This window comes from Staurois parvus, unplaced genomic scaffold (assembly GCF_062004578.1).
Source record: "Staurois parvus isolate SC_StPar_1 unplaced genomic scaffold, SC_StPar_1.0 ptg000684l, whole genome shotgun sequence".
Taxonomy (NCBI): domain Eukaryota; kingdom Metazoa; phylum Chordata; class Amphibia; order Anura; family Ranidae; genus Staurois; species Staurois parvus.
In genome coordinates this window covers 1,360,001-1,371,703 of record NW_028318480.1, presented here as the reverse complement: position 1 = coordinate 1,371,703, position 11,703 = coordinate 1,360,001, and the positions used below count along the sequence as shown (strand labels likewise).

Genomic DNA, 11,703 nt, shown 5'->3' with positions numbered 1-11,703 from the left:
TCTGACCTGTGTATTCAGACGCGAGCATCCCATGCTTTGTATCCTAAGTCATAGGATTGGCTGAGGACGTTCCATCCTGTGTATGAGGAGGTGTGGCGATTCTCCATTCGGTGTATGAGGAGGCGAGCATCCCATGTGCTAGGATTGTCTGTGGACCCTCCATCCTGTGTATTGGGAGGTGTAGGGACACGTTATCCTGTGTATGAAGATCTGAGCATCCCATGTCCTAGGATTATCTCCATCCTGTTTAGAAGTATGGGGACCCCTTTGACCTGTTTCTTAGCATGCATCCCATGTCTTGTATCCCATGTCCTATCATTGGCTGGGGACCTTCCATCCTGTGTATGAGAAGGTGTGCATCCCATGTCCTCCATCCCAAGTCCTAGGAATGATTGAGGGCTTTTCATCTTGTGTGTGAGGAGATGTGGGGACCATTCATGCTTGTATAAGGAAGCAAGCATCCCATGTCCTAGGATTGGCTGAGGACCTTCATCCTGAGTATTGGGAGGTGTAGGGACCCTCTGTCCTTTGTATTCACAGGCGAGCATCCCATGTCCTAGGAGTGGCTGAGGACCCTCCACCCTGTGTATTAGGAGGCGAGCATCCCATATCCTCCATCCCATGTCCTAGGATTGGCTGAGGACCCTCCACCCTGTGTATTAGGAGGCGAGCATCCCATATCTTCCATCCCATGTCCTAGGATTGGCTGAGGACCTTCATCCTGAGTATTGGGAGGTGTAGGGACCCTTCGTCCTTTGTATTAGGAGGCGAGCATCCCATGTCCTAGGAGTGGCTGAGGACCCTCCATCCTGTGTATTAGGAGGCGAGCATCCCATATCCTCCATCCCATGTCCTAGGATTGGCTGAGGACCCTGCTGTGTGAATTTTGCATATCCTGTAGGAGGAGAGCATGGAGCTGGAAGGAAGGAGGGAGGGATGGGGAGGGGAGGGAATGATAATGGGGGGAGATGTGGAGAGAGGGGAGGGATAGGGGGGGAGGCAGCAGGGACGGTCTGGACTGGATGACCCCCAGTGTTCTGCGGTTTGGGGACAAGGGACAAGGACTCATCACGTGCCTGGAGCCTCTCCTCCCTGTGTGGTGAGTGTATTGTGTTTCCCTGGGTCTGGGCCCTGCTCCTCAGCCTCGCCCTGTCTGCTCTTCTGCAGCTTGCTGTCACATTCCTCCTGAGTGTCAGCATGTGTGCTCCTCCAGACTGCCTGCACACTAGCATCATTGTGTCCCCTCTTGTCTGTCCCTCCGCCCCGTGTCACTGCAGGACCCCAGTGTCTCCCATCCCTAATCTCTTCCCTCTCTCCTTCCTGGCCAAGGTCTGTAATCCAGGCCTGATCACCCTGGGAACCTATGGAGCCCTGCCAGCAGATTGTCAGCTTTTCTGCCCAGACTTCTGATACCATGGCTAGCTTCCCATGGCAGTCATACAAAGCAGTATAATGTAATGCAGCTTTTTAAGCCCGGGGTTAGGATAATAGGTTAACTCCTTCTGCACTAGGAAAATCCTATTTTACAATCCTGCTCCTTCAGCTTTTCAGGAACTACAAGTCCCAGCATGCTCTGGCTGCAAATACCGGTGCAAATGGAAAGCACTACAAGACTCAGCATGTCTGACTGGGTCTTCTGGTAACAAGTCCAAACAATGGCTTGCCCATATTTTCTTTCACATTGCGATTAAAAGGGTTGAACAAAAAAATCGACGTGCATTGGTTTAATATCTGTCTATGGTAACACTCACAAAATGGTCATAAATGGCATTTTCAACATATGCAAATGCATGTAAGTGTCAAATATTTGTTACCATTATTCAGCTTGTTAAAGTTAATACATTAAAGTACATGTAGACCCCAATATTGGAACTTCTCCCCCGTATTGCTTCCATTTGGTCTGCTAAATTTATCCTTCTAAGTGTTTTATTTCTGCTTGATAAGTACTAGGAAAAAAAGTTGATCTTTCCAGAAATTCAGTGCGCTTGTAACTAGTGTTCTAAGAATGTTGCTTTAAAAATCTCCTCCTCTTATCAGCCCTACCTGAATTTTTTTATTGTGAACTATAGAACACCTCCCCACTATGTTAGAAGAGAGGGGAGGGGCTCTGTTGTTTATATACATTGCCTGTCTTGAGTCTCATTCACACTTGCACTGTTGAACCTGCATTTAGAGGACATTTGTAAATGCATGCAACGATTTTTCAATGGTGCAATTCGCTAAGTGCTTTTAGATGTGGTCCGTTTACCTGCATTTAGAGAGAATAGAAATCTATGCATCCAGGATCTGATTGAACACTCTAAACACATGTTATATGCAGCTAAAGCTGGAACATCTGAACACAGGAAAAAGTGATCGAAGAGGAAAGAGTTATTTATTCTTCCCAGATGACTTCTCATGTGTTTTGAAAAGCTAAACGTTGGCGTGGCAGAGTGAATGTAGCCTTGAGGCCCATGCACACTCGGCATTTAGCCCCAGTGCATGGAGAACTGGTATCTAGCCACAAGTGCACCATCCAGCCCCACTGTCGGCAGCCTGTCTAACTCTTGAGGTTTGCCATTTTCTGCAGTTGTGTGGCGCACCTAGCAGTATGTACTTTTTGGGCAGTATACGCCCAGGGATGAATGCCCAGAATGCAAGCAGTCTATGTTCAGGACATTTGTCCCTTGAACATACCACCCTAAATGGCCGTATCGCTGCGTGCATCGTCCAGCCATATCCAGTTGCAGCAGCTGTCAGACTCTCAGAGAGCGGCAGTGGGGCTAGACAATGCACCTGTGCCCCATGTCCATAGCTAAACACTGGAGCCCCATGCACCAGGGATAAACCACCCAGTGTGCATTAGAGTGACAACACTCAGTGAGTGTATAGAGAGTAAAAAGCGCCTTCGTGTAAATAAACAAGCTGCTATGCACAGAATTAGGTACCAATAACCTATGAAAGAGACAATGTATATAACAAGTGCAGCGCTCGTAGCTAATAGAGTGAATAGATGAAATACAGTATCATAAATCAAATTGAATTCCAATAAATGTAAGGAGTAGTCCCATAAATATAAATAAATCAGGATAGTAAAACAGGATAATGAAAGGTGACTTCGTTGTCCGGGTAGAAGTGGAAATGAAATGCGCACTCACCGGACGCGCATATTAAATGCGCCTTGTATGTAACAATCCTGATTCTAGGTGGTAGGAGGTCTTCCTTCAGTTGGAACCCAGATGAGCTGTCCTTCTCACTCAGATATGCCTGTGTGGTCCTGGTGGGTGCTGTCACTCCCAAAGGACTGGGTGGTAAGTGGTGATCCGTCTTAGCAATGGACCTGTAGGCTAGAGTACTCAGAACCAGTGGAAGGAAGTCCCCTCAGCAGTAGGAAAAATGCCCCACTCAGTGAGTGATCGTTGTCATCCTAGGACAGGACGTGTGTTACTGGCAGGATTAACAGGCTGGGGAAAAAAGCAAGGCTGACGCACAAAAAAATGTTCAGCCAAAACATCTAGATTCTATATTCATAGTCTTTTTGGGTTTGCAAACACTTTAAGCTTCTCGGACAAAAAAAAAATCTAAATATATAAAACATCATATTTCTGTGTGCCTAATAAGAAATATTCAGGGCAGTTAGTTTCTTTCAGGTTATTTTTTTCTGTGACCCCATTGGGAAGATTTTACTTCTTCTTGAAGGTTCATGCCACAGTAATTTTGGGGTGTTCTTCACTGCAGTATTTATATTTTTTTGGTTTTTTTTGTTTTTTATGGTCTGTGTCCACATGGCAGAACAATCTCCTCATTTCCTTGACAAAGAGAGGGGGAATTTACCAAAATTTGGGATGGCAATTAAATCCAGACAGGCTCCAACCCTTCCCTGCAGTTGTTCAGGTTGAGCCGCCTGCCCACCCATATGCAGGAAACCTGTAAACCATGGTAAAATCTCAGGTACAGTGAATGATGGCATGAAAAGCTGTATCTTGTTGGTCATGCAACTTATATTTCAGTTATTAATGTTTCTAAACCCAAAACTGTAAAATCAGTCTGTATATGCATACAGTTATACTCACTGTGGAACCTAAGGGGTTAATCAGCATTGTGTAAAAAGGCTGTTTGATCCTGGCTTCTCTGATCCTTCCCCTCTACTGTCACCAATCCATCTGCTGATAGTATAGAGTTCCTAGGAGTCACTCTGCACATGCTCAGGTTAAAGTGTATTGCAAAAGTTTTTTGTTTTTTTTTCTTTGTGAGGGTGCATGTGATCAGCACTGTCCAGATAGAGGGTCAGTGGTTATGCAACCTCATAGGACAGTCAGAGCAGAATGAAAAGTGCTCCTCCAAGCTTTAACCAGTGCTCAGCTGGACACTGATAGAAGTCACAAGACTGCTATATACTGTGATGAGAAAAGGTATTTAGCATTTTGTATTTAATAAAATAATTGCATTTCCATGTTCTGTGGGAGACCAGATGTAGTGAATGCAGGGTCCTGGGCTTAGTAACACTTTATGCCATCAGGCCCCATTCACACTTGGGGATTTTGAATCGTTGGGTGGAATTGCTGTTATTCTGCGCATGTTTTCAAAACGCTCAGCTAATATGACAAATCGCGGTTCCGTGTGTTCAGGTGCCATTAATTTAAATGGCGCCTGAAAACGCTGTGTGGACATTCCACGATTGTCCTGCTGCAATTGGGGCAAACTGCATTGCGGGGTGTTGCCCAGATGAAGTTCATAAACTTCTGGGCAAGACGCATTGTGGTTTGCTGCAATTGTCACTTTAGCAGAGCGTTTTGAAATCACGGGCAGAAGTGGTCGCCTAAGTGTAAATGCGGCCTTAGGGTCAAGAAAGAATTAAAGTATGCAAACCAAATCAATTATTTATTTATATTTATTATTTATTCTCAAGCAGGAAATCTGTGTCGTTCATTGTGTGTTTTCCTGTCAAAATCTTCAAAACACCACCCCTACTCCATAAAGTGATGCATTATCTGACTAATCCAGACTCTCCCCATTACGTTTACCTAATGCTGTTTACTTTGGTTACCCCTCTGGGGACTGGACTGGCTTTTAGGAGCAAGCATTCATCTGCTGCATCATATGGGGTGGCCAGATGTGCAGAAACCATGTCTTGACAATTGCTGACACTTCCATATGACCACACAAGGGGCTTTCTAAGGAGCTGGAAAAGAAAATGGTTGGAGATCTTGTATATATATTTTTACCAAAACTGTGTTTGCCAAAAAGCTGGAATCTTTCTAAAAATGGTCCATTTGTTGTCCCCTGCTAATAGTAAGAATATACTTTTCATTTTCTTAACCTATTAAAGATAAAAAGCAGTTTAGGGAATAGGCAGCACTCAAATCAGTAAACCTCTAATGCTGTCCAGGAGACACTGAAGCTGTGTTTAAAGCTGAATTCTAGTTAAGTAATTTTGTTTAATTCTTGCTTTACTGTCTATTTGGTCACTTGCCAACCTAAGTATTCTGCCAGAAGAGTCTAAAACTGTCTTGCTGCAAGTTGTGAAGCAAGGATAGATATGAGAACCAGAAGCCTGCAATTTGGCAATGCCAGCTTCTGTATAATATATTTATCAGGACAGGTCCTCTTCTCTTCCCTTCCCTTCCCTTCCCTTTTTTTTTTGTTTTTTTTGTTTTAATTATATATCAGTTATGTAATGTATAGCAGCCAGATTTTGCAAGCGATCACAAATGCTTGCACTTGTGGGCTTGCATCCCCTTGTTACATGCATCCCTTTTATTTATGGAGAAATGTGAATAAACTTCGAGAGGGGGTAGAGATGGAATCTAGGCACACCTTGCCCCCCAAAAAAGTTGGGAGAGATGATTTAAGTAAGGATGGAAATTAAAGCCACATGGGACATTGCTCCTCCCTTGTTTGACTGAAGTCTGCATGTAAGTAGATACTGAATGATATTTAGTTTGCTAGAGCCCTGTGCCATCTCCTGCTGAAATAACAGGTTTCATTTTTTTTTTTTTTTTCTTTGTGCTGCTGAGCTGAAATCTTTTTCAGAATACTCCAGCATCAGCTGCACATCGTGTTTACTGATAGTGACAATGGTGAGCCGTATCTGCATAATGTATGTCAACACGGCCTACAGGGTCATCACCAGGGGGTGATAATGCAGCACCACAGCTGGCAGGCAGTTGTCACCCTATAACCGGAAGTGTCTGAACAACAGCCTTTAGGCTAGGATCAACTACTGTGAACCAATTTTTATGCAATTTGCAGTGTGATTATGGAGTGTGACCTTGGTTGGGTTTTGGATAAGGTTTGCCTGTTCTATGAGGCGAAATCACACTGCAAATCATACCAATGTAGCATAAGACCCTTTCCCAAAGTTGGATCACAGCTGCGCTGCATTGATGTGAATAGCCACCATGGGAAGCAATGTTCTCCCCTGTCCTTGATTTCAGTGCGATCTGATTCATGTTTGAAATCGCATCAGTGTGAACCAGGTTGATGGCAGTATCGCCAAGTATTATTCTATGAGGCTAAGCTATGACAATCTTTCATGGGGTATCCTCATACTTTGGAGGAGTAGTATTTTCTATCCACATTTTCCAAAAACTTGTAGCAAAAATGACCTTTTCAAAAGACGTGCCATGCTTCTTAGAAAGTGCCTTGGGGATTTTTTTTTTTTTTTCTTTTCATTTTGTTGGTGTTTCTACTGTCCTGGTATACCAAAAATGTGATGGGTAGTCTGGAAATTGGATGTTTAATTTGTGCCCCTAGAAACCTGAAAGTTCTCCTTGGTTTTTGGGCCTCTCTATCTGGCCAGGCTGTAAAAAAACAAGTCTCATGTGGTATCCTCCTACTCGGAAAGTGGTGTGTGTGTGTGTGTGTGTGGGGGGGGGGGGGAATGCCAATGTTTTGTTACTCCCTGGCCATCGCACGTATTCAACAATTCGGGTTTGTGGAGCACCTGCTTCTCTGCTGCACACTGTGCTGTCTCCTGTTTGGTTTCACATTGCTACAGGACGTATGGGACAGCAGAAGGAATCACAGCGTGCAAAGAGGGAAATGGATATTTGACCCTTTCTAGGAGTCAGTAGTTACTTGAAGCAGCTGGGGAACCGTGAAGTTGTGGCATTAGAAGGCAAGGGCTGCTGGAAAGGTAAGTATGTTCACTCCTGTTCTTTAGGGTGTGTGTGTGTGTTTGTTTTTAATACAAGTGACTCTGTGGTGACAAGGTCACTTTAAATCTCATCGCTGAGAGCAAATTATTCTTGCATTGAAGGACCAAAGCGACCGCAACAAATGTGAAGCCACTTGTGAAATCTACTTTTCCCATGAAACTGCTAATTTGTCATTGCTGAGTGTTTACATTAAATATGTATGTTGTGAGGATACTTGTCATTCTTTCTCTTGCAGGATGTGAAGCCAGGAAGGAAGCTGGAGACGGCGGGAGAGAGAGAGAGAGGAATCCATCCAGACGGGAGACTGGAGGAGAAGACAAAAGCAGACTGACTGACTGGGCAGGACAGTAAGAGAGGCAGGAGGCCCCACTAGTACACCATCTGCCGGCCACAAGTGACAGTTCTCTCAATAAGTTGCCTTTTTACCTCTACCCTTCTGCTTTAAACATGATTGGTAGATACACCCATGCGGTGGTAAGAGGGGTTTCTGCCTCCCTAGCGCAAGAAGCTGATGGCCAAGTGGACCTGGCAAGGGCTCAACGTGAGAGTGGGGTGTACTCTGGCATCCTCAGGCAAAAGCTAGGCCTTCAAGTGATGGAATTGCCTGCCAGTGAAGACCTTCCACGAGGGCAGCTGATTGGTGACACTGCAGTAGTGATAGCCGATACAGCTTTGATCACCCGTCCAGCCATTCCCGCCAGGAGGAAAGAGGTGAGTTCAGAGTTATGCTTTTGATCATGCATGCACAGTTTTGGCCCATCTGTTCTTACTGGGGAGACCCATAACTACCTGTCCCAAGAAGAAACAGGAAGTGAGAAAATCCCTACAAAGTAATGGGAATCCCCTTTCACAGTTGTCATTTCCCATTGGAAGATTTTCCCCCTTGTTTCGGTGAAAATTAGAGTTTCCCTCACTTCAATCCTGGTGACAGTGGTCACTAGTACAAATAGAGAGAGGGAATATTCCAAATGGGGGCACACCAGCACAGCACACCACAATAAAATAGTATATATATTGTGGTGCAATACATTGGACTGTACTGCGCTTGGAGCAGGTGAGTTGTCATACATTGGGGCAATGCACGTGTTTTTAGTGTGCATTGCCGAAATGCACAAGTGTGAATGGGCCCTGAAAGCCAACCCATAATAAAAATGGAAACTCTTTTTTTGAGAATCTTTGAGAACGTAAAGAATGAGTGCAAATCCCCACGACTTCAGCCCCAAGCCATTTCTGTCACTTTGTTTACATTTTAAATATATATAAATATTTGTAAAATATAAAAAAAATGGTGCTACGCTGAGTGAATAGACAGCTGACCACTGGCTTAAAAAAAAAAGAAAACACAACAAAAAGTTACCTGGGTGATGCTGGGGTATTGCTCCTGTACAACCAACCAAAAGTTCAGAGGCATACGGGTATGTCGCTGGTCCGACAGCTGTTTAAAGAAAACCTGTCTGCAAAGCTTGTATGATGCGAACACAAACCAGTAAGTATATCCTAAGCCAAACCTTTTTTCCTTCCCTTCCTGTTTGTGGAAACAGCATAAAATAAGAGTAAATATCTCAAAAGTGAAAAGAAAATGTGGAGGGAATAAATCTGGCAATAAGGGAATGAATCGGATGGCAATAAAATCCTGACAAGAGTTGTTTAACCACTTGCCTACCGGGCACTTATACCCCCTTCCTTACTTGGCCAATTTTCAGCTTTCAGCACTTTGAATAACCATTGCGCAGTCATGCACTCATATGAAATTTTTATCATTTTTTTTCTCGCAAATAGAGCTTTCTGTTGGTGGTAGTTACTCGCCACTGGGTGTTTTATTTTTTGCGCTCTAAACAAAAAGCAAAAAATGTGAAAAAAATTTGTTTCTATTATAAAATTTTGCAAACAGGTAATTTTTCTCCTTCACTGATGTGCATTGATGAGGCTGCACTGATAGGCGGCACTGCTGGGCACTTGTGGGTGGCACTGCTGGGCATTGATCATCAGGGCACTGATGATCGGTGCCGATCCCTGCTCTGACAACTGCCGGTTCTCGGCAGTACTTTCCTCACGTGCTGACAGCGTGAGGAAAGTGCAGCCGAGAAACGGCAATTGCATTTCCTGGTGATCAGCGTGTCATTGGACACGGCTCATCACATGGTAAAAGGCTGCTGTGATTGGCCTTTTATCACATCCGTAGGACACAGAGATCACGGAGATCGCCGGGGGCACGCAGGAGAGCACGTTCTGGGAGAACATCATATGATTGCCTCCCAGAACTGGACGGCCGCAGTGTAGCCGTCATTCGGCTACCTGCGGTCGGCAACTAGTTACAGTATAAGTTCACCTTTTAACAAAAAATAATGCACACTTTTATGCAGGTAAAAAAAATGTGCATTTACTATTTTTTGTTTTAGGAGCATTGGACCAGCGATCGGGTACCATGCAGGTTTCCCGCAGACTATCGGTGTATTCTGTTTGCTCGAACCTTATACGGGCAGACCATTTTACACTGACAGGAAGAATCGATGAACTACCGCAATGGTAGTTAGTTAACAACAAACGGACAGATGCAAAGGCTGGTGGGGCTTGTAGCTTCTTGTTTACAGAACTCTGTAAGTGAATGATGAGGGCAGAGCCTTTTTATTTTTTAAATTGTGACCGGTAGCAGAAGATTCCTTCTAGCTGTCACAATGGAGAATTGGGGCGTCTGGTACAATTGTAACATGTTACACACTGAATATGGATGTAACGTGCTACAAAAGGTGAGCTTATCCTTTTTAAAGGCTTTAGATGCCTTTTGAGGGTTTTAGTCACTATTGGTCTGTTTTAAATTTAATGGCCACATATTTATTGCCAACTAGAAAACACTTATGCACTGCCATGGGTTACCCTGTGACCAAAATATGTATAATCCATTTCAGCTGCTGCAAACCACCTAGTGCAAGTCACCACCAATAAAGATATATGCATAGAAAAGTGTGGCGCTGCTGATGAATTACAAACCAATAAACAAAACCCTGCCCCCCCACTCACCCCACTCATTGAGTTTGAGTTAATGGATGTGCCCTCACCTTCATATATTGGTGGGGAACGTGTTTAGAGACTTGTATATGCACTATAGGTCAATAAATGGTGAGGGCACATCCAAAAGCTCACTGTGTGGTGGCATAGAATGTGGAAGAGTATTGCTTTGTAGCACGGGACACCTGGAATCACTAATCTGTATATGCATGCATGGATTGATACAAAAAGTGGACATGATCATTGGGACTTTGTTTGTTTGTTTTTTTTTTGGAGTTATGGTAATTTTATGCATGAAACTGAGATCATTATTTGGTGTTATATAGTTTTATGTTCATATGTATATATTTTTTTTAAATTTAAATATTTATTATTTTTTCACAGTAATAACAATAGAGAAAAAAGATAAAAACATTTTCATCTCAATCATCCTAAATATACAATTGTTTCTTATTACTTCATTTACGCCCTCTTAGAACATTAACCCCTTCCCCCCCCCCCCCCCCCCCTCTGCATTTTCCTTATCTTTTATCAACAGCAAGCGTATCTTACCTCTCTTCTATTCTCTATGGCGTACTACTTTTCACTTTCTCAAATTTATTACAAAGTTTTCCCATTTTTCCCATTTCGCGAGATATACCTCCAGTTTATCTTCCTGTATATAGTATGTCTTCTCCATCTTACTAGTCCAATTTACTCTTTCTATCCACTCCTCCTCTTTCGGTATTTCTTTTTTATTCCAATACTTGGGGATCAGGCTTTTTGCTGCTTTCAAATAGTAGCCTAAACCTAATTTCTTATATTTACTAACTGATAGCTCTGAGCTATGTAACAGGCACATCCCTGGATCTAACCCGATGTTCATTTCGATGATATTCTCTATTAAATGTACTATTTTTTTTTCCAAAATATTTGAATCTTTGGACATTCCCACCAAATATGATACACTGTCCCCACTTCCCGAATTCTCGCCAACACCACTGTGATTTCTCCCCACTTATCTTACACTCCACACTCGGAACAATGTGCCATCTTGTCAAACATTTGTAATTTGTTTCTACATCTCTCAAACTTACATTTCCGTGAACTAATCTATTTATTTTTTTCTGTTTTCCTTCATCTAATACCACCCCCATATCTCTTTCCCATTTTACTATGTGCATTGGTTTAGTGTTTGTGTCTAAATCTGTGAGGATTCCATATATTTTGGCTATTCCGTGTTTCCCATCCCCCCCGTGCATCCAACAACCTTTCAAACAAATTCCAATCCTTTTTCATTCTCAGGGGTTTTGAGAGATTTCCCCAAAAACATTTTAATTGGTAGTAACGCCACTCATCCAGCCTGGTGAAAACATTTCCCTTTTCCTTTTCCAACTCTTTAAAGGTCTTCAATTTCCCTTCTCCCATTATATCTCTGAGTTGGACATCTTCCTTTATAAACCATCTACCTGCTATCTCTTCTCTACCTGGTGGAAAAAATTCTGTGTTTCTTAGTGGCATTAGTATAGAATTAAATTCCCATTTCATATATTTGTGTATTTTATCCCATTCCCTTAAT

The 11,703-nt window shown here is 43.1% G+C and overlaps 1 protein-coding gene across 1 annotated transcript in view; it reads left to right on the top strand.

Annotated features, from left to right (window-relative positions):
- The first annotated feature begins 991 nt into the window (after window positions 1–991).
- Window positions 992–11,703, top strand: part of LOC149447481 (N(G),N(G)-dimethylarginine dimethylaminohydrolase 1-like) — a 27,048-nt gene continuing 16,336 nt past the window's right edge. The window contains exons 1-2 of the mRNA XM_089652499.1: window positions 992–1,099; window positions 7,375–7,850. Coding sequence (XP_089508625.1) covers window positions 7,587–7,850 — 264 coding nt within the window. The 5' untranslated portion in view covers window positions 992–1,099; window positions 7,375–7,586. The remainder of the gene's footprint in view (window positions 1,100–7,374; window positions 7,851–11,703) is intronic.